General features: G+C 40.5%; 1 protein-coding gene across 7 annotated transcripts; it reads right to left on the bottom strand.

Annotated features, from left to right (window-relative positions):
- Positions 1–286: 286 nt before the first annotated feature.
- ZNF470 (zinc finger protein 470) lies at positions 287–20892 on the bottom strand. 7 transcript variants are annotated; one of them, XM_081033018.1, is made up of 7 exons: positions 20762–20877; positions 18475–18562; positions 12941–13067; positions 12650–12745; positions 9075–10640; positions 7568–7610; positions 287–5570 (listed from the first exon to the last, which is right to left on the bottom strand). In XM_081033018.1, the coding sequence occupies exons 2-7, from the start codon at positions 18532–18534 to the stop codon at positions 5522–5524; spliced, it is 1941 nt and encodes a 646-aa protein (XP_080889144.1). In that variant the 5' UTR covers positions 18535–18562; positions 20762–20877; the 3' UTR covers positions 287–5521. The 7 variants fall into 7 exon arrangements, with proteins under 7 accessions (XP_080889144.1, XP_080889145.1, XP_080889140.1 ...); XM_081033019.1 differs by lacking the exon at positions 7568–7610 and adding an exon at positions 19934–20047 and having other exon boundaries at positions 287–7118; positions 20376–20861; XM_081033014.1 differs by adding an exon at positions 19934–20047 and having other exon boundaries at positions 287–10640; positions 20376–20844.
- Positions 20893–23628: the final 2736 nt, after the last annotated feature.

Genomic DNA, 23628 nt, shown 5'->3' with positions numbered 1-23628 from the left:
CAGCTCCTGATCTTGGCATCTTATGACGTACAAACTCCTTTAACCCTCGTAACCAACCAAGCTACTTTCCAGCTGAGGAAAGGAGTGCAGACAAGAGAGGTCACAAGAGAGGAAAGTGGGGCTTCAGGGAGCCTTCTTACACCATAAACCACAACGCCAAGTTCAAAAGCATCTGCTGACTGAGTGACCACAAAAATCACAAACAGCAGCTTGCCTCAGGTGGTGATTAATGATTTTTAAATTATTTTATTTTGAGACAAATGTAAATTCACATGCCGTTGTAACAAATAATACAGACACTATACACAGAGACCCCATGTGCCACTGAGCGAGTTCCCCCGAAAAATGGCATCTTACAATACCAATGTAAATAGCATAACAGTTCCATCACCACCAGGCTTTCTCATGTGGCTCTTTCACAGCTACACCCACTTTACTCCAGACCCCATCCTTCCTCAATCCCCGATTGTCACCAGTTTGTCCTCCACACCTATAATTTTGTCGTTTCAAAAATGTTATACTATAGACATTTTATTCACTGAACACAATTCTTGAAATTTCCCCAAGATGTTTCACGTATCAATGATCCAGTACTTTATTGCTAAGGGCTATTTCACAGTATTAATGTACCACAATTTGGGTACCTCATCTAGGATGTTTCCAGTTTAAGGCTATTCCAGGTTTCTTTTCATTTCATTGTAGTGAAAGCACTGAACATGAGATCTACCCTCCTAACAAATTTTTAAGTGTACAATACTGTATTAAGTGCAGGCACGATGTTGTACAGATTTCTAGAACTTATTCATCTTGCATAACTGAAAGTTTATACCTATTGAACAATCACTCTCCACTTACTCCCTCCCCCCAGACACTGCCAACCAGTACTCTTTATTTCTATGTGTTTGACTATTTTAGATACTTCATATAAATGCAGTATTTGTCTTTCTGTGTCTTGTTTCTTTCATTTAGCACAGTGTCCTCAAGGTTTACTCATGTTGTTGCATGTAGTAGGATTTCCTTCTTTTTAAAGACTGGGAAATATTGCATTGTATGTGTGAACCACATTTTCTTTATCCGGGTTCCGTTGATGGACACTGGGGTTGCTTCCACGTCTTGGCTGTGAATAATGCTGCAATGAATCATGCAGTGGAAATATCTATTTGAGATCCTGATTTCAGTCCTTTTGGGTAAATGCCCAGAAATGAGATTGCTGGATAATATGGTAGTTCTATTTTTAATTTTTTGGAGGAACCTTGTACTGTTTCCCCTATTGGCTGCATTCCCTCCTGCACCCAAATTTTACATTCCCACCAGCAGTGTATAAAGATTCCAATTTCTCCACATCCTAACACTTTTTTTTATATATATAATAACCATTCTAACAGGTTAGAAGTGACATCTCACTGTGGTTTGATTTGCATTTCCCTGATGATGAGTGACATTGAGCATCTTTTCAGATACCTACTGGTTGGTCACCTATATGTCTTCTTTGGCGAAATGTCTATTCAATTCAAGTGCTTTGCTGTTTTTTTTCAATTTTTTTTTTTTTGAAGGAGTTCCTTACAGATTTTGGGTGTTAACCCCTTATCAGATATTTGGTTTGTAAATATTTCCTCCCATTCCATAGGTTGCCCTTTCACTGTTGTTTCCTTTTCACAGATTTTTTTGTGTGAACACAAATCTTATTTTTCTGGGACAAATGCCCAGAGATGCAGTTTACATGTGGGATGGCATTTACTTCTTTTTTTTTTGGTTTTTGTTTCTTTAAAATGAACTTCCAAACTGTTTGACAGTGACAGTACCATTTTACAATCCTACAGTCCTTATGAGATACCAGTTTCTCTAAATCCTTAACAATATTTGATGTTATTATATATACTTTTATTCTATCCTCTCTGATTATGTAGTGATATCTCATTGTTGGTTTTTTGTTTTGTTTTCATTTTTACTAGCAGACTTTATTTTTTAGAACAGTTTTTCATTTGCAGAAAAATTGAACAGGTAGTGCAAAGAGAGCTCACAGACCCACCTCCCTGCACACTATTTCCCCTATTATTAAACATTTGCATGAGTGTGTTACATTTGTTACAATTAATGAACTGACATTGATACATTACTAATTAAACAACACAGTTTACACTAAGGTTACTCTTTGTATTGTTAACTTCTGTGGGTTTTGATAAATGCATAATAATCTGTACCCACCACCACAGTGGCATACAGAATAGTTTCACTGCCCTAAAAATGCTCTGGGCTCCATCTGCTCAACCCCCTCCATCTTCATCAACCCTTTCAGCCACTTTCTGCTCCCATAGTTTTGCCTTTTCCGGCATGTCCTATGGTTAGAATCAGACAACACATAGCCTTTTCAGACTGGCTTCTTTCACTTAACATTCAATATGCATTTGTTTCCTCCTTTTTTTTTTTAACTTGATAGCTCATTTCTTTTTATCACTGAATAATAATAATAATAATAATAATAATAATAATAATAATAATGTTCCACAGTCTGTTTATCCATTCATCTATTAAAGGACATCTAGGTTGTTGTATAAAACTGCTATAAACATCCATGTGCAGCTTTCTGTGTGTGGACAAAAGTCTTCAACTCATGTGAGTAAATACCTCACATGGAGCGTGATTGCTGGACAGTATGGTAAGACTAGCCCTGTAAGAAACAGCCAAACTGTCACCCAAAGTGGCTGCATCATTTTGCATTCCCACCAGGAACAAATGAGAACCTCCTTGCCTCATATCCTCTCCAGCGTTTGTTGTTGTCAGTTCCTTCTGGATTTTTGCCATTTTAATAGGTGTGTAGTTTGCAGTTCTCTAATGACATGGGATGGGAAGCATCTTCTATGCTTATTTGCCATCTGTGTATCTTCTTTAGTGAGGTGTCTGTTCGGATCCTTTGCCCATTTTTCAATTGGGTTGTTTTCTTATTATTGAGTATTTAGAGTTCATTGTGTATTTTGTATAAACGTCCTTTATCAGACACGTGTTGTTTCTGCCTACAAAATGTGGAGGATTCAAATGAGAATTCCTAGTCCCAGGACAGTGATGGATGGGTCCTGCATCCCTGAGAGAGTGAGTGGAGCAGAGTCCCCAACCCTTGTTGCCTGTGATCAACTTTTACTGGGACCTTAACTTGTATCTAAGACATCTCAGAGACCTTGAAATCTGGTGTTAAGGGCTGATTTGCATCACACCCCCCAATTTATATATTGAAGCCCTAACCCTGAGGACCTCAGAATGTAATGCTGTTTGGAGATAGTCTTTGAAAAGGTGACTGAGTTAAAATGAGGCCATTTGGATGGGTCCTAATCCAATCTGAGAGATGTCCTCATAAGAGATTAGGACGCAGACACGCACAGAGCATGACCATGTGAGAACACAGGGAGAAGACGGCTGTCTAAAAGCCAAGAAGAGAGGTCTCAGGAGGAACCAACCTGCCCACATCTTGATCTTGCCTCCAGAACCGTTGAGAAGACAAATTTGTGTTTAAGCCACCCATGCTGTGGGATTTTGTGATGGCAGACTAGTGCCTCTCAGGCTGGTGCACCTGGAGAGGTGGGACCAGAGGGCCTTCCAGAGCTGCCCAACCCCTGAGGCCCATGGGACTGTAGTTCCTGTTCTGGGCACAGTCGCCACCCCAACTTCTCTCAGCAGCTTCCAGCTGGGCTTTCACTCTTTGCCGCTCCTCTGGAAACCAGGTGGTAGCGAGGCAAGTACCTGGCTCCTCCCACGTAGAGGCCCACTGCTATGTCTGTATGGCCCAAGGGAGGGTGGACAGGGAGGGGCTACAGGGGTTTCAGGCTTGTTTCTCCCAGAGCACCTGGCTCAAGACCCAAAATTCCAGCCGGTGGTGTGGGAGTTGGGTGGTGCTGGAGGTGGGTCTGTGTGTCCAGGTGTCCTGCATCTCCACGCATCCCCCAGGATGTCTTGACTGGCCCGAGCCCAGCTCATGAATACTGGTTCCGTGATGGGACTCATTTTTACTTGAATGATCCACTGGCTACAAATGACCCAGCCCCCAAAGCGCAGGAGGACACCCAGAACCAATTTTCCTGCTGGGCCCGGGAGCCCAGATGGGACCCTATTTTTATACACACTTCTCTCTTTTTTTCTTTCTTTTTTCTTCTTTTAAAATTAGGTACTGATCATTTCTTTTTCTTTGTCATTTTCTGGAAGTCTGGAATGATTGGCAACTTTTTATGCATTTAACTATTTACACAATATTCATGCATTTTAAAAGATCACTTCGACACTTCATCTTGAGTCTTGCTCTCAAGACCCTTGTTCTACATATCGAAGCAACAGTTTCAGGATACCCACATTTTTACATTTTTGTTCCCCCAGAAAGGAAATAGAGCAGATTTTAAAAAATAGTTTCAACTGATAAGTTTACATAATTGATTGATTTTATGGACCCCCCGCCCCGCCAAGAAAATCTTACATGTTTCACATGTTTTCAAAACAATGTGTTCTTTCTACATTACTTTGATTTTTTGACATTAACATTCACTTTAAGCCAGCCACTATGTCTACGGTATTTAACTTGTTGAGTCAACTTTCTCTCTTTTGATCACCTTTCCTTTAACATTATTTGCAATTTGATTAAAGTCTCTTATATCTCTTATTTAAAAAACACCATTAAAATGCCAATAATGATATTAATTAAAACTCAGGGGATGGTGCCAGTCCCGATATGAATTACTCTGTATCGTTTGTAAATCAGATTGTCTCCTTTTGGGAATCATATTCATAGTGTTTAGTGGCAAGAAGAGCAGTCCTCAGAGACCACTTACTGCCCTTATGAGGAGTGTTCCGGAACATTCCGTGAGGTACATGCCCTCTGAGTTCCAGGTTCCTTGGATACAGGGAACACAAACACTCATGTGAAGGCTGCATCTGCAGCGGGCAATGGTCATTCTTCCTGCTGTGATCTAGAAATTCTGACTCCCTCAACTTATCTCACGTCTCCAGACCAACTTCCTGTAAAAGTCAGTCCTTCTGGGAAAAATCGCCAGACACATTTCTCAGTTGTCACAACTTCTCTGTAGGTCTAGTGTCTCTTCCCCTTCTTATAAGGACACCAGTCCTATCAGATTAGGACCCCATCCATGTCACATCATTTAACCTTAATTTCCTCCCTAAAGACCCCATCTCCAAATGCCGTTACATTGGGGTTTAGGGCTTTAACATATGAATTTGCGAGGAGGGTACAATTCATTCCACAACAACCAATTCCACGATAAAATATGGAATTTAACAAGCACCCTATTTTATTAGCAACCCATAAAAGGAGTCTCTCAATTTGATTTTGAGCAATCTTAATCCCATGCCTTTAAACAGTATAAGACATCCTTCAACAATATCGTACAAAGACCTTTAGTTTAAATTTTTTGCCTTGATGTTAGAAGTTAAAGCAGTTAGATACTAGCATCATATACTCTCTTTGGACTTGGCATTCCTCTTCCTCTTAAAACTGTCATTATCCAGGACCCTCAGGTGACTCCAGCTAATAACTCACTTGTTCGTTTGCCCAGTATACACGAGTTGTTTCTTTCCTAGGTTAGAAAAGAAACAGGAGTCTTACTTGTCCCATCTCACCCCAAACCAATCCTTAATATCTCAGATTTTCCCAAGATTGTATTGCCTATCACCCAATCTTCACACCTATTTCTGTACTGGCTAAGTTTCTTTAATTGCTAGCAAATAAGCAATATAAGCCCAAAATGAAGAACTGGAAGGATAACGGGTAGTTTGAGGAAAGCACAAAATCTAGGGTGGGTCCAAAGATCACAACCATGACAACACCAGCGTCATCCCTTCAGGGAGCTGTCACTGGATGACACAGACCCACTGCCTTTCAAACTCCAGAGAATTTGACTAGCCAGGTCCAACAAAACCATACGCCAGTTACTCAATGGAAAAGAAGAGATGGTGTCCTCAAAAGGAAAACTGGGCAGGGAAAAACAGAAAAATATACTTTAGGTTTTATTTTTGATATTACAATTATGAATTTAAACTAGAATACAGGTCTGAAAAATTTTTCATTTATTATAGCACAGTCATCTCTCTATCACTATACACACATTTATAATTTTTTTCAACAACTATGTATAATTCTATGAAGTGAATACACCATAATTAACTTACCACTGACCCATTACCCCTAATAGTTTACCATTAGAAAAAAAAATTTTTTTTGCCATTATACATTTACCTACCTTTGTATAGTTTGGTTTCTGAGGAATATTGATTCAAATGGTATATACATAAGGCAAGTTATATAAATGGCAATGGAATAAATTGTCTCATTTTTTCACATATTCATCAAAACTGGATATTATCACTCTTCCATGATTTAAAACCAAGCTATTGGGGCGGGGGTGGGGGTGGGGTAGAAATAGATATATCATCACTTTATTTTACATTTTCCTGATTACTGGTGATATTCAGTAATTTTCATTAGCTGTTTTTATTTCATCTTTGAACTGCCTGTTAGCTTTGTTCACTTTTCTACTGAGTTGCAGATGTTACTATTACTGATTTGTAATAGTACTTTGAATATCAGGGATTATCCTTTATTTGTTGCAAACATTTTGTTTTAGTTTCTCGTTTGTCTATTAACTTTGACGCTGATGTTTTCCACACATAAATGTTATTTAGTTTAACGTCAGCTCCTGGGTTATGTGGAATGCTTCAGAAGGTCTGCCTCAAGCCAGGGTTATAAAAACATTCAAAGTTTTTCTTGTACCTTAACATCTTACATTTAGATCTTTAATCTTTCAGAGCTTCCTCAGTGTGCCAGGGATTGATCCAGAGCTTTCCTAATGCCATTTGATCACTCCATCTTTTCCCCAATGCAATGAAGAATCCTTTTGGTCATATATAAGGAGAGTCTAGAAGTTCCACATACTCTGGATAAGACTGCCTGTCTCCTAGCTTCTATGCCGAAGGAAAGATGGAACCCCAAAGCTCCACTTTCTAGCAGTCGTGTCCTCTGCTCAAGAGATTCTCTCACGTGGTCCTCTATACTGCCACTGGGGCAGTCATGAGAAGAACCCAAGAGCTCTGGTGCTTCAGGTAAGAGTACTCCTCCAGGGGTACTGCTAAAAGACATGGGATTTCTTTTTGGGTGATGAAAATGTAAAATGTGTAAAATGAACTGTAGTGATGGTTGCATAACTCTGAACATAAAAGTCATTGAATCGTATACTATAAATGGGTGAATTGTATGATATGTGAATTATACCGCAAATAAGGCAGTTACATATAAAAAAAAAATACCCTCCACCAGCCTCTAAATCACTATTGATAAAGAGTGAATAGAAGTCTCACGACCCTTGTTAAACCATCAGTTCTCTCTGCCACACTGAAAGCGTCATAACTACCTACCTTGGGACTTCTCCTACCATGACTTGTCCTCACGCCCTGGTTACCTCTAGTTCTTCCCCCACTTCCATTGCCCACGTATACTGGGGGTAGTAAGGCACTCTCCCAGAACTCCCTGGCTCCTTTTTGAAATCATTTATCGTCTTGATACATATCATGTACTTACCATACAGCATGGATTTCCCCGGTTTTGTCTTCTCCCACTAGATCTGTGAGGGCAAAATTTTTTTGTACGTTTTGCACCCTGTTGTCTCTCCAACACCTAAAACGGTGCCTGGCACATTAGTAAATGCTGAACTAATGTTAATTGAATGAGTGCTACCTTCCCAATGGAATGCTGTATCAATTCTACAGATGGTCAGAATGAGACTGTCAACTTGGAAATACATTCGGATTTTTATGGAACATTAGTGAATTTACATATTTAATGTGGGAAGAAATACCTTTGCCAGACAGAGTCCTTCTATACAAAGACATGTCTACCTTCCATTTACTCTATTTTTTTAATAGCTAAAAAATAAGTTTAAGTACGTTTTAACATGTCCATTCGTAAGCTAATTGCAGTACCTATGGTTTTGTTTTGGTATCAGCCTTCAGTTTCTGAACAAGAAGGGAAGCTTTACTGTATTTCATGCTCTGGAACAATATAAATATCACAGGAATTGTCTGTGGTGCGTGTCTACAGGAGAAAGTATTGAAGTACCTTTTTCAGTTGATTTCATGGCTATTAATCTCGTAGAGCTTCCTAGCTTGTTTATTTTAATTTGTTTTTAATACTGTCCCCTGGCTAGTCCTACATCCTGCCAAACCCTTTTGTTCTAATTGGCCAATTCTCACTTCTACGTGCCAGGTAGAGGGAGAGTTCCTCATCAACAGTGCTGTGTCCTTATATTTATTCATAGATGGATTTGTAAGCCACCATGTTACCCTGCATATCATACACCCTTCAACTCTGAATGTACCCGTCTGTCCTACTTACTGTGAGAGTAGAGTCCTCTGTCTGCTCTAAAATCTGTAGGTTTCTTAGTCTTGATCTCTACTGGTTCACCGTACTTACAGCTGAACAACTGTGAGGAAAACTTTACCTAATGGCACTAATTATATGTCAAGGATTATGTGCTAAGCCCCTTAAATGGATTATCTAACATGTTCTTCAAAATACATGCTTTGAATGGAAAAGTTCCATGAATGTAAATTTTTAAGAGATTAAGCTGCTACCGTGTGAAAAAGGAACTAGAGGGGAGCCAGAGGGAAAATGGCTGTGATGTTACTGCAGAAATCCAAGCGATACGGTTGCATCTTGGATGATGGCGGTAGGACATGAGAAAAAGTGGATGGGTTCTAGAGGTATTTAGAAGATTGAATCTAGAGGACTTGGTGGTACAGTGCTGAGGAGGAAGGAAGAATTGAGGACGACTCTCCAGTATGAACTCGCTGATGATGAGTGAGATGTATGCTCTGCCTGAAGGCCTTTCCACATTCCTTACATTCATAGGGCCTTTCTCCAGTATGGATTCTCTTATGTAGCGTAAGATGGGCAATCTGGCTGAAGGCTTTGCAACATTCCTGACACTCATAAGGTTTCTCTCCAGTATGAATTCTTTGATGTAGAGTAAGGGATTTACGGTGGCTAAAGGCTTTCCCACACACATTACATTCATAAGGTTTCTCACCTGTATGGCACCTTTGGTGACAAATCAGGGAGGCCCTCTGTCTGAACGCCTTCCCGCATTCACGACACTCATATGGTCTTTTGCCCGTGTGGAGTCTCTGATGTTGAACAAGATAGGAGCCATCACTGAAGGCCTTCCCACACTCAACACATTCGTAAGGCTTCTCACCAGTGTGGACCCTCTGGTGCTGCACAAGATGTGCCGTCTGGCTGAAAGCCTTACCGCACTCCTTACACTCATAAGGTTTCTCTCCTGTGTGTATTTTCTGATGTTGTGCAAGGTGTGCATTCTGGCTGAAGGCTTTGCTGCACTCCTTACATTCATAAGGTTTCTCTCCAGTATGAATTCTCTGATGATGAGCGAGGTGTGTGCTCTGCCGAAAAGCTTTCCCACACTCCTTACACTCATAAGGTTTCTCTCCAGTATGAACTCTTTGATGAAGAGTAAGTGAGCCACGATGGCTAAAGGCTTTCCCACAGAGCATACATTCATAAGGTCTCTCTCCTGTGTGAATTCTCTGATGTACAGTCAGCGATGAGCCATGGCTAAAAGCCTTCCCACACACATTACATTTATAGGGTCTTTCTCCAGTATGAATTCTCTTATGCTGAATAAGTCCTATGTGATCTGTGAAAGCCTTTCCACAATCGATACAGTCAAATGGCTTCTCTCCAGTGTGATAATATCTCCGATGACGTATGAGAGAAGCATTCTGCCTGAAGGCTTTCCCACAGTCAACACATTCATAGGGTTTTTTTCCAGTGTGAATCCTTCGATGATGAGCTAGGGAAGAACAATCACTAAAGGCCTTCTCACATTCAATACATTCATAGGGCTTCTCTCCAGTATGGACTCTCTGATGCTGAGCAAGGTGTGCAAGTTGGCTGAAGGCTTTTGTGCACTGCTTACACTGATAAGGTTTCTCTCCAGTATGAACTCTCTGATGTTGAATTAGATGAGCATTCTGGCTGAAGGCTTTTCCACATTCAGTACATCCAAAAGGTTTTTCCCCTGTGTGAACTCTCAGATGTTGAGCAAGGTGGGCACTCTGGCTGAAGGCTTTCCCACACTCAATACATTCATAGGGTTTCTCTCCAGTATGAATTCTTTGATGAAGAGTAAGGGTTGAGATTTTGCTGAAAGTTTTCTCACAGTCGTTACATTTCAAAAGTTTCTTTGCTCCACAGACTTGCTTCTGCTTTTTAACAAATGAATGTGTTTTTAAGCTTTTCTCATCTATGTCAAAATTATACATTCTCTCTTCAATGGGAAATAACTGCTTTATATAAGATAATGTATTCAGATGAAAAACTGTCCCAGACTTGTTAGAGTGGTCTCTTTTCTCAATAAGTGCATCTATATGAGTGACTGTCTCTTGCCTAAAATGTGGCTTTGGACTTACCGCCTCTCTCTCACACAGGTCTTCACATTTCCAGTTTCTCCCTAATGTGGAACATTCAAGGTCGTAGGTAGTAAGTCTTTCCATTATCATTGCCTGGGATAATTTTTCTTCATAAATGTCAAGGTTTGGAGATAATTCCTTTGTCATCCACACATACTCCATGTCTGAAAGATATTAAGAAGGCAAATGTCTCCTTTATTGAATGCCAGAAGAATGGATACTTCCACAATAAAACCATGGGAATCAACAATTTACTGAAGGCCACAGAGGTGAATGTTTTTGACAGTTTTCAGACAAAGGTAGGCAATGCTACTACCATTGTATTTCTGGAATAAACTCTCTTGGCTATGGTATGTTATTTCAACATGATTTTTTTATTTAAGATTTTACACCAACATTCATAATTGAGATTGGTCTGTAATTTCCTTTTTTTGGTGCTGTTTTGGTAAGACTTTACCAAGTGTTTATCAAGTGTTATGCTGTCTTGATAAACACATTTTTAAAATTGTCTGTCACAAAACATCTTAAACAATGCTGATAACATTTTTCCTTAAAAGTTTTATAGAATTTATTTGTGAAATATTTGGCATTGTTACTTTTCTAGAGGGAGGGAATTATTCGATAACTTTCTATATTCCTTCAATGGTAATGGGTCTGTTGAAATTTTCTTTCTCTCTTCTGGTGTCAGTTGTGGTAATTTATATTCTCCTAAAATATCATTCATTTCATCCAAGTTTTCAAATTATTTATAGAAAGTTGATAAAAACAGACTCTGATGATTCTTTCAAGTACTTATGCATCAGAGGTTATTTACTATTCTTTTACTTCTTGTTTTTTCTTATTTGTCCTGACAGTTTATATACTTTATTGATTTTTTAAAGCACCTATTTGATTTAATTAAGTACCTCTTTGACCTATTGTTTTCTAATTCATGTATTCCTATTTTTTTCTCTAACAGTATAAATCACTATACATGACTTATTTGGGTTTTCTTTAAGATTCATTTTGTTCTTTTCCTAATATCTTGAATTGGATACTGATTCCATTTACTTTTTATTTCTTATTTATTAATGTACATCATTAGGGCTTTCAGTGACCTACCAACAATCCTCTTCTTGAAAATACGAGAACTAAGAGTAGGAAAAGGACACACTACAGTCACAGAACAAACTCCAATCATCTCACGTGAGGCTCATTTCCCTGCAACATACTGTTAACTTGTTTCCTAAACCAGAAAAACAGCTTTCAAGCAAGGCAGGGGGAAAAAAATTACATTTGAAGAAAATAAACTGGGCCAAAAATCTTAATGGCTGAAATAAAAGTGGAGAGATTATAAATGATAAGAGGAAGGAGGTAACATCAGTGAGCTAATTACTTCATCTTTCATATGGGTGTCAAAAGATGATGCTTTGAAACTCAAACAGATAAACTTTAAAATACGGATTTAAAATTATATAAAGACATAAAGGTAAAAACTTGTGGGATTAACAACCTTTCCAATTCAAGGGGTGGGATGATGTGAGGGGGTTAAAACAGATATAAACAACAAAGCAAGAATACATAACAACAACAGAAAGCACTAAAGAGAACAATAATGAAAAGCAGAGGGAAGAATATAGTTATAAAACTTGTTAATCCAATAAACTCACATTTTAAAGAAAGGAAAATATTTAAACCAGTTCAAAAAAATTAAACACAAACTTGTCTAAAGAATTCAGAAATGTTGAAAATCAGGAATGATTAAAACAATATGGTACTTGAGCAAAACTAGGTAAATATCAATGGACAATAACAGAGTTCAGAAACGTTCAATGGGATTTGTAGGAAATCAATAAAGGTAAAGGTGGTAGGTCATACCCGTGAGGAGAGAAGGTCCATTTAAAAATGATGTTAGAACAAGAAGGTTCAATTTGGGAAAGATTTTTCATAAAACAAGAGATAGAAACAAACTGTTTCTACCGTCTGAGTCATAGGGATCATGTTGAGAGAACTAAGTCATTTGCTAAACAGTGCCAATCTCATCATGCATGGGCAGGCCCACATGCTCAGAAAGCCCAGTGTTAAAAAAAGAAAAAAAGAGGGGGAGGGATTTTGAGAGGTATTTTCCAATAAGTCTTAAAGAGAAGAAACATCTTGAAAATAGTCTGCCCAGCTCCAGTAATCCTGTACTTACCTGGGCACAGAACTCCTTTCATCACTTCATTCGTTATCCAGGGCTCTTTACCTTGCTCCAATAAGGAGATCACATCTGGTTTAAAAATGCAAAGACCTGCAATTAAGATAAGAAAATTGGCTATGCTGTGGCCATTCCAGAGCTATGACCCAGTCCAAATGTTATTGAGAGAAGAGGAAATGTTATTGAGAAATATTATTGAGAGAAGTAGGAAAATGCTGATACAGGCAGGAACGATGGCTGAAGTGGAAAAACTCCTATGTGGAGGTGGAAAGAGAAAGATGCTCTTACCCACTGACACCAGGTTTCTGTAGTTTTCCAACATCACCTTCTTGTACAAAGTCCTCTGAGCAAGATTCAGCCATTGCCACTCATCTTGGGAGAAGTCTACGGCCACATCTGTGAAAGTCACTGAATCCTGAAATGACACAAATATAATTTTGCTCTAACAGTGTTCATGCCCTCATTTAGCTGGACCTAGAGTAAAGGATTATGCTATTCACACTTTGGGGGAAAAAACAAACATTGTGCGTAAGTAATTGTACTGGGGGGTCTAAATGATCCAGGTGAGCTAGTTAGTTACTGGACAACTTTTCTGCCTAGTTATACATACATATTAGGAAAAAAGACATGACAGATGCTCTCTGCTCTTGGAGTATTTACAATTCTATGAAATTTATGAGCATTTATGAAAAAAATTTGACTGCATTCAAAACAGCATCAAATATTAAATTATTTTATCTATGTTAGGAGCTATGTCACTATTCCACATGGAGAAAATAAAGAGTTTTGGTACTGTGAAGGAAAGTTTCAAGGAAGGACGCTGACCTGATGAACATGATTTCAATCTCCACAATATATTCAAAGAAATCTTAGTGTTTTTGAGATGTTAAGAGGTGTGCCTAACACAGGACAGTTAAGAGGAATAGCATCAGAGTTCTTTAAAATTGAGAAAAAGTCCAAAAAAATAGGAAGTTGGGCAAAAGAATAAAGAGAAAAATTCACAAAAGAGATGAAAAGGTAACCCTGAATCATAGGAATATTATGTATGGCAAGTCATTCAATTAGTTGTTTATCAAGATTGGTTTAGATATTCTATATTTTTTGCATTTTGATAGTATTGATAAGCTTGCCAAATTCAAAAATGGCTAAAAACAATGACAATACCAGCAGGATGGGATCATGATTAAGATTTGTCAACTGTCTGCTTATAGATCAACTAGGGGCGTGTGTTAAAGGGTACATGGGATAAAGGGTACATGGGAAATCTCTATGCCTTCCTCTCAATTTTGCTGTCAACCTAAAACTGCTCTAAAAAATAAAATTGGTGAACACACAATGTGATATATAGATGATGTATTACAGAATTGTACACTTGAAACCTATGTAACTTTACTAACCATTGTCACCCCAATAAACTTTAATTAAAAAAAAAGGTGTGCCTAAAAAAATGAGAGAAAAATGTCTAGCAACATTCTTTTCTTTTGAAATAAAAATATATTTGGATTAGAAGAGAAGAACACCTTTGGATAGTTGGTTTTTGATGATCTGCTAAAAACTATTCTGAGAGATCATATTAGCTAAGCACATGTCAAGCAACCTGTGTTTTGTTACACGGGCTGAATTTCCTAACCAACCGCAAGTGGTGTCAGGCATCCATTCTGAGGTTGCTGGCAGATTTTCCATTTCTTATTTTGTGATTTCACTTATATCAACATCTAAGGAAGAGTTTTAAATAAGTCCTAGAGAAAAAGGTCAGATTACTCTAAAGAATTCAGACGCTGGTACCGACCATCTGGGTGATCTTTGCCAAGTTAATTAACTCACTCGTGCTTCAGTTTACCCACCTGAAAATGGGAATGATTTTAGTACCCACCTTGTAGCAGCATTGTGAGAATTAAATGAATTAAAAGGCACAGTACCTGCCTAAGTGCTCAAGAATTGTTACCTATGATAATGATGAAGGAGGGTTGGGAAAGAAGAGAAGAAGGGGGAGGCTGAGATGGGTGAAACATTTCACTGGTTTAATACTTCAATAAGTTTCACTTATATTTTATCTAATTTCAGTATACTATAGTAGTTAAGAACATGGTCTCTGAAGCCAGACCACCTATGAACAAATCCTGTTCTGTTCAGGAAACCTAAGCTGTAAGTTTTATTTTCAATCGTTGAAGATATTTTAAATAACTCAAAAGAACAGTCTCTTGTATTTACATATACACAGTTACCATTTCTGCTGCACTTCTTCCTTCATTCCTGATGTTTCAAGTTCCCTTCTGGTATAATTTCTTTTTTTTCCCCCACATTTTATTCAGATTTCATAGTTGTTGTTGTTGTTGTTGTTGTTGTTGTTTTTTAAATATTTTATTGGGGAAGGGGAACAGGACTTTATTGGGGAATAGTGTGTACTTCCAGGACTTTTTTCCAAGTCAAGTTGTTGTCCTTTCAATCTTAGTTGTGGAGGGTGCCGTTCAGCTTCAAGTTGTTGTCTTTTCAGTCTTAGTTGTGGAGGGTGCAGCTCAGCTCCAGGTCCAGTTGCCGTTTCTAGTTGCAGGGGGCACAGCCCATCATCCTTTGCGGGAATGGAGCAGTTGAACTGGCAGCCTTGTGGTTGAGAGCCCACTGGCCCATGTGGGAATCGAACTGGCAACCTTCGGAGTTAGGAGCATGGAGCTCTAACCGCCTGAGCCACCGGGCCGGCCCTGGTATAATTTCTATGTGAAAAAAAATTCCTTTAGCAATTCTTTCAGAAATCTGTCAATGAAAATTCTTAGTTTTCCTTCATATGAGCAACTATTTCACCTTCATTTTTGAAAGCTATTTTTACTGGACATAGAATTCTAAGTTGACAGTTCTTTTCTTTTGAGTGCTTTAAAAAAGTATTTCTACTTCCTTCTGACTTTTATGGTTTCTGATGAGAAATCCAGTTATTCAAATCCTGTTGCTCTTTATGGTAAGCATTATTTTTCTCTGGCTGCTTTCGAGAATTTCTTTTTTCTTGTCTTTAGTTTTCAGCAGTCTGAGTACAAAGTTTTCAGGGGGTATTTCTTTGAGTTTAATCACACTGGAGTTTGCAGAGCTTCATGCATCCACAAGTTTATGTATTTCACTATAAGTTGGAAATTTTTCAGCCATTATTTTTTCAAATATTTTTTCTACACTCCACTTTTTCCTCTTTTTTGGGACTCAATGATATAAATGTTAAACATCTTGGTATTGTCCCACAGAGCCCTGAGGCTCTGTTTAATATTTTTTCTGTTATTCAGATTAGTTTCTATTTGTCTTCAAGTTCACTATTTCTTTTGTCATGTCCACTGACATGACAATAAGCTCCCATCCAGCTTATTTTGGCTGTTATAGTTATCATTTCTTGATCTTTTCTATTTCTTGACTGAGACTATCTTTCCATTTGTTTCAAGAGTGTTCACCCTTACTTGTTGGAGTATTTTTCTAATAGCTGCTTCAAAGTCATTATCAGATAATGCCAATATCTGTGTCTCATCAATGTTAGTGTTTGATGATTGTCTTTTCCCTTGTGAATTGAAATTTCCCTAGTTTTTCATTAGCTAAGTAAGTTTGGATTGTATCCTTGACATTTTGGATGTTTTAAGACTCTATGTCTTGTTTGAATTCTATGGCGAATGTTGATGTTTTGTTCAAGGTGCACATTCTAACTACCCTTCTGTGAGCTGTGTTTCAAAAGCCGTTGCATTTTCAAAGCCTTTGCAGTGATATTAACCTGTCCTACTGTGTACCACTCATGAACAGTGGTCTAATCCTTAGTTTTAGGGTCAGATACCTGCATGAGCAGTTTAGAGTAAGCCTCGGAATTCATAAAGAACTTCATGTGGTTGATTTCCAAAACTCCACCCTCTCTGTGATCTCTCCAGTATTTTCCATTTCCCAGGAGCTCCCCTTTTTAGTCTTCTGGCCAGGTAACTGAGTGCTTACTTATTCCGTTCCACTGTGTACTTGCCATGACTGTACTCAGCCCCTGGGGCCAAGCAGGGTGAGGACAGAAGCAGAAAAAAAGCAGCGAGGGTTTCTCCCACCCTCTGGGGAACACAGGTTCTCCAACCACAGAGAAAGCTTCTCCTCCCTCCGAGTTTTAGACTCCTGAAGACCCCACTACCACTGTCAGGGCACAAAAAAAACAGAAAATTTTTTTTAAAGGGAGACCCCCACTGCCACTCTCTGAGCATTAGATCCCTTATCCACCTCCTGAGCCTGAAATTAGAATGTTTCTCTTGTAGTTCTTTCTATCCATGCCAATACCACTTCAATGTTTTATGCTTGCTGAATCCATGCTATGAGATATTGGGAGGGGAAAAAATGCGAACATGCCACATGTTTGGCGGCACTCCACATTTTGGGCTTCTTCGCCACTCTGCCTGTTACTATTCACCTTTTAGAGGCCTCTGACTGCTTCTCCAGGAATGTTGTTGTGGTTTTACAAAAAGCTTCACTGGGGAAGACAAAGTGAAGTGTGCTCAGCCCATCTTACCCAGAACCAGGACTCTCCCAAATTCACTGTAAATTATTATTGTTTTTAAAATTAATATTTCATTGGAAATAAAATGTGTCCTGGTATTCAGTGCTTCTTGTGCATTAAACATCATATTGCAGTCTTCAACCTGTATGTGTGTGTGTGTGTGTGTGTGTGTGTGTGTTTAACTACGTGGGCACATAGGCAAACAGTAGCTACATAGGCAAAAAGTGGCATATATAGCCGATGCTTATGTGATCCCTATTATGTGCCAGGTACTTCTCTAAACACTTAAAATATATTAACATAAATCCTCACAAAAATCCTATGAATTAGTATTATTCTCATTTTATGGCTGAGGAAACTGAAATTAAGATGATATATCTAGCATACAGTAGTATAGAATTTGTACCCAGGCAATCTGGTTCAAGAGTCCATGTTACTAACCTTTATGCCATATTCTGCCGCTCTTTCCTCTAACAACAATAATGCTTTTGTAGCAAATGTTTAAATGCTCAAAGGAACACATTCTACTGGTAGACCATGTTTTATGGCATTATATCTTGCTAAGAAAAGGTGTTTGGTTTTGATATAAACTGCTCATTGTGTCTTTGATATAAAATAAAAACAATTTTACTATTTAAAATTATTTTTGATTCCCTCCACTTCCGTCAAGATGCAACTCAGGAATCACTTCTTCTGTGATTCAGTTCCTCCCACCACCCAGCCCCCTCCAACAGTGAGTATGACTGTGCAGGCTACATCCTATACAAGGATCTCTCGCCAAGGAGGCAAAAAGGAGCTCAAATAAAGATTTCCTCTTGCCACACTGTGGCCTGTCACAGAGCTTCAATCAACATGAAGGGGCATCGTTTCCTAATTCACTCAAAGGCGCTCATATGAGCTATTATTGGCCCTCCCCCACCACTCCACAGGAAGCCTACTCTCCACATGCAGCACTGATCACAGACTGCAAGCTTTCTGAGAGTCAGGAGGGGGACTTAGGGACCAGGCAGATCATGGCTCTCAAATTTACTCTAAGGACTGCATTTCTGCATAGTTTGATGATTATGAAAAGACTGAGCAGAGGGAAAGGCTCGTGTGGATCATTTCTTGCATGAAGAGTAAACACCAAACAGGAAGAAGCACAAGCTCTAAGAGATCACTGGGCTGTTTGAGTCTCTCCCTGTGACTCCACCACTTATCAGAAAGGGAAGAAATAGGACTCAGGTCCCAGGGTAGAACTCGTAAGCAGACAGTTCTCAGAAGGAAACAAACATTACCAAACCCTGAAAAGCAAAACTGTATTGTGAGGAGGAGAGAGGGACTACTAACTCACCAGGGACATAGCTTTGAAGAGTTCGATCCCCATCACCTCCTCCTCTTCCTGGCCCCTCATTTGAAGGGCTTTACCTTAGAGGGCAGAGCTGGGGGAGAAGAAAGGAGCAGTGACATGAGCATCACGACCTGGGAACTCTTTCTTCCCTTCAGCTCCCTGTTCACTCCCCAACTCCCACTTACCCAACCACCCCTCACAGTCCAGGCACTCGCTGTAAGACCCACAATTTACAGCTGGGGTTCTGCTCTGCTCTGGGTGTTCAGGCTGAGCACACCCCTCTCCATCAAAGCCACCACTCATTAACTAGAGATGAACCAGGTATGCTACAGATATCATTACTACTCTGACTTAACCTTCACAATCTTCAATGAAAATAGGAACTACTATTAACATTTCACACACAAATGTTCTGGGAAGTGAAGCCTTTGTGTAAGTCATACTGCTTGCAAATAATGGAGCCCAGTCACCACCCTAGGTCTGCCTGACTCCAGTACCCAAGTTATTTGTTCAAGCAGACACCAGAATATAACAGGAAATATGTCCCCTAACTAGCCAGGATTCATGTAGATTCAATGAGACTCGGAAAAAGCCCTCTTCCCTAAAGAGAGTCCACGTGGCTTGCAGATAACTGAACCAAAAAACCATTAGGAGACCCAGTTTCTCATTTTGCTTTGTGACAAACTACAGTTTTGAAGAAATCCCTTGCCCCCCAAGCCAAGTTTCTTCTATTTGGGAGAGGATACAAGTATTTGACTTAATCTTTCCTATAAACTCCACTGCTTTCTGAAAGTATTATTATAATGATAATGATAATAATAAGAATGAACACTTACTATGTGGCAGGGACTACACCAACTACTTTATAGGTATGAGTTCATTTAATCCTTGCAACAACCCTATGAGGTATATGTTACTCCATTTTACGTAAGATAAATTAGGTCATAAAATTTAAAAAAAAACACACTTGCTCCGTGGAGGTTTTGTGATATGTACTCTTGAAGTTATTTAACCCTTTCAGAGTTGGTTTCATCAACAGTAAAAACTGGGTAAGAATACCTATCTCAAGCCTTTGTTGAGGGGATTACATGACAGCCAGTACAGAGAGGGACTGCAGTCAACCTGTCCTGGATCTGAATCCTGGCTCCTCTACTTCCTGGCAATTACTCCTCCTCTCTATGCTTCAGGGTCCTCATCTTTGTAAAGGAGGTAAGGTAGTTTCCACTTCATAACGTTGTGAAGTTTCATGTTGATATGCCCCAAAGGTCTTAGAACTGCGTCTGGCCCAAAATAAGCAGGTAGGAAACATTAGCTATTACTATGATATGCAGTGCAACAAGCCAGGAACACTATGTACTACAGCACTTCTTCCCATCCCTTACCCACTAAGCGCGGGGGAGGGGGTTAGGTCATAAAGAGAGAGAACTGTGAGGGAGGTACGGGAACGTTTTGGTTTACTTACTAGAAGGTAGGTGACTAAGCCATAAAAGCTGGGATCTCTCAGCACTGCCAGATGAAGCTGTGAATCTCGCCTTCCTCCCAAGTCGCATTCCACACTGATATGTGGGACACGACTCTGACACATAAAAACGTAAACACCGAGGTCCTTCTTGAAGAGCAGCAGAGCACCCAGGGGTGATGTTCTAATGGGTAAGGCAATACTCTCTCCCCTGGGTCCTTGGAGATACCCACGAAGACGGGGAAGGGGACTGTCTGATAAGATCCCTCCCTGAATTCAGCTCTATACTCTAGCCCAAGGTGACCTTCCAATCCTTTGGACTCCTGGGTCCACCAGCCTCTGAGGCCAAGGACATCCTCCTCCAACACTTGGGCCCCGAGGCACAGCACCCCCAAATCTTAATTTCCACTCTTGCAGCCGCACACCTGCCACCTGTCACTCTTACCTGGGTACTCAGTCCCATGGATGTTTGGACGTGTGCGGAGTTCTGCTCCCTTTAGGTGGGGCAGCAAGACATGTTGGCCGACCCGCCCCAATCGGGCACTTGTCCAGGACTCTAGCGTTTGGCCCAAGCTAACTTCTTGGTGGTTGGGTCTGTGTGGGTTGGTGCGCGTGATACCCTCCGGGAGGGTTCCAGCTCTCAGCCCCCTAAACCCCTCATTCATTGCAATACACACCGTCTCTCACACGCTCCTGGGATGGGCAAAGACGCACCGAAACACGCGCCAGTCTTAGGCGCCGCACCCTCCCTACCAGTCACACCCTACACTTGCACACGCACCCGCCTCCTCCTCGCAGCCACGTCCTCTTATACACACATATACCACGCACCCTCGCACCCTTGGTCACGGTCGCCAAGTCACGCGCGCACGTTCACGTTCTGCCCCGCATCTTCCCAGGCTGCCGAGCCAAGCTCCACACCCCTCGCGGCTTCCTCCTCAGACCCCGCCCCACTCGCCGGAAGTGGGCGTGTCCTTCCGCCGCAACGGCTTCTGTGAAGTGTAGTTCCTACAGAGGCAGCAATGGCGTCCTGAAATCAGGCGGTGAGACTGCCAGGCACACCTCCTTTCCCCGACTGGTGATCACTGTCCTCTGTCCCTTATAGGTGCCACCTGGTCGGGAATAGAGCAGCCTAGAAGCCTCTCAGGCCTGGCTCTGGGTCCCAGAAATACAGACCGCCTCCAAGCCAGCCGACCCCGGGCGCTGCTGAGAGCACTCGCCAGGTTCCCAGTGTGCAGGCGCAGCTGTCAGGCTTGACAAACGCGGAGCCAGCTCGGCAAACTGGAAGCGGGCTCAGGGGACTACTCCGCTGGGGTCCAGGAGGCCATCAGTGCCCTGGGGCATTGTGCCTTCAGGTAAAAGGCAATGGGCAGGGCTTAGTGAGGCGGGTCTGGGGCGGAGATTTTAGGAGTGATTTAGAATTCGCCTACTGTTTTGTGCTTGTGTGGTTTGTGACTTTCTAAATCTGTGTGGGGTAACTGCCTTATTTCATACCTACCACTTCTCCCTCTTTAATATAATCTACTCCCCTAACCCATTTTATGGCTCCCTGATGGAACCAGGGTCCCAGAAAGACACAGCTTCTTAATCCTGACTAGGGTTGTATACCCACTCAGTGAAAAAGTGTTTGGCATATACAGTCATGCGTAGCTTTACGACAGGTATACATTCTCAGAAATGTGTTGTTAGGCAATTTCGTCTTGTCGGAACATGATGGTGCACTTACACAAATCTAGACGGTCTAGCCTTCCCCACACCTGGGGTGTATGGTACAGCCTATTGCTCCTGGGCTAAAAGCCTGTACAGTGTGTTACAGTCCTGAATATGTAGGCAACTATAACACAATGGTAAGTATCTGTGTATCTAAATATATCCAAACATAGAAAAGGTACAGTAAAAATATGGTATAAGAAAACAAAAAATGGCAGACCTGTATAGAGCACTTACCATTGATCTTGCAGGACTGGAAGTTGCTCTGGGTGAGTCATGAGTGGTGAGTGAATGTGAGAGTCTAGGACGTGACTGTACACTACTGTAGGCTTTATAAACATTGTTCATTTAGACAACACTAAATTTATTTTAAAAATTTATCTTTCTTCAATGATAAATTAACCTTAGCCTACTGTAACATTTTTTACAACTTTTCCACTCTTTTGTAATACACTTATCTTAAAACAAACACATTGTACAACTGTACAAAAATATGTTTTCTTTACATAGTTATTGTATAAATCAGTTTTCTATTAGATTTTTTTTTTTTTTTTTTTTTTTACTTTTTAAACTTTTTTGTTAAAAACCAAGACACAAACACACACATTAGCCTAGGCCTACGCAGGGTCAGGTTGATCAGCATCACCGACTTCCACCTCCACATCTTGTCCCACTGGAAGGTCTTCGGGGGCAATAACACATGTGGAGCTGTTGTCTGTGGTAACAATGCTGTCTTCTGGAACACCTCCTGAAGGACTTGCCTGAGGCTCTTCTTGAGGTGTCCCTCTTTTCTGCAATATGCCCACGGTGGTTTGCTTGATTTATTTCATCACAGAGTTGCTTGTAAGCAGATAATGCACCATGAACATCCCTCTCTATTAATGAAAAACTGTCAGTGTTGGGGATCCATGTTTTCAAACTTTTTAAGGAGCTTGCTGAGGTCTGCAAAAGCTTCTCCTAAACCCTTCACTGTGAATTTTCTTGGGGGTTCTTCTTTTGTTCTTGCCTCCTCTTCAGCTATGCGTTCCTGTCCAGTTCCAACAACTCCTCATTAGTCAGTCCCTCAGGAACCACCTCTAAGAGCTCTCCAATGTCACCTTCATCCACACCCAGCTTAAAGTCCTGCGTTTGCCATCTCAACCACAGCCTTGTTGATTTTTGCAACCTCCTCACCCTTGGCAAAACCTTTGAAGTCATAGACAAACCTCTTGAGTGTCTTTTTCCAGATGCTGTTCATACACTCCTTGGCGACATCACCCCAAGCCTAAGCAAGATTCTTGCTGCAATCATAGATACTTCCAGAATTGCATCAGTGTCTTCCTCAATTGCAGCAATAGCCTGGGCAAAGGTCCTCTTCAGGTAGTGGGTCTTCAAAGCTGCTATAACTCCTTGATCCATTGGTTGAATCAAAGAGGAGGTGTTTGGAGGTAGAAACATCACTTTGATATTGGGATGAAGGTCACCTATAAAAGGAGTGTGTCTGGGAGCATTATCAACAATAAGCAAAATCTTGAAAGGTATGTTATTCTCCAAACAGTACTTTTCCATTTCGTGGGCATAGCAATTCAGGAGGGCATCTAGGAAGATGAGTTGTGTCATCCATAACTTCCTATTGCTCCTGTAGCACACTGGCAATGTGCGCTTACTGACATGTTTGAAGGTCCTGGGGTTCTCACTGTGCCAGATCACAAAGGTTTCAATTTATAGCCTGCAACATTGCCCCCAAATAAGACTGTTATCCTGTCCCTAAAAGCCTTGAAACCTGGCATTGACTTGGCCTCCTTATGGATACAAGTCCTTTCAGGCATTCTTTTCCAGAATAGGGAGGTTTCATCCATATTGAATATTTGCTCTGGCAAGTAATTTTCCTCCACAATCAGCTTATCTAGAGTTTCCAAGAATTGTTCAGCTGCTTTCACATCAGCAGACTCACAACTTATCTTCACGTTATGTAATGAATAACGATTCTTGAATAATTTAAACCACCC

This window comes from Rhinolophus hipposideros, assembly GCF_964194185.1.
Source record: "Rhinolophus hipposideros genome assembly, chromosome: 21".
NCBI classification, from domain to species: domain Eukaryota; kingdom Metazoa; phylum Chordata; class Mammalia; order Chiroptera; family Rhinolophidae; genus Rhinolophus; species Rhinolophus hipposideros.
This window is presented reverse-complemented; position numbering and strand designations above follow the sequence as displayed.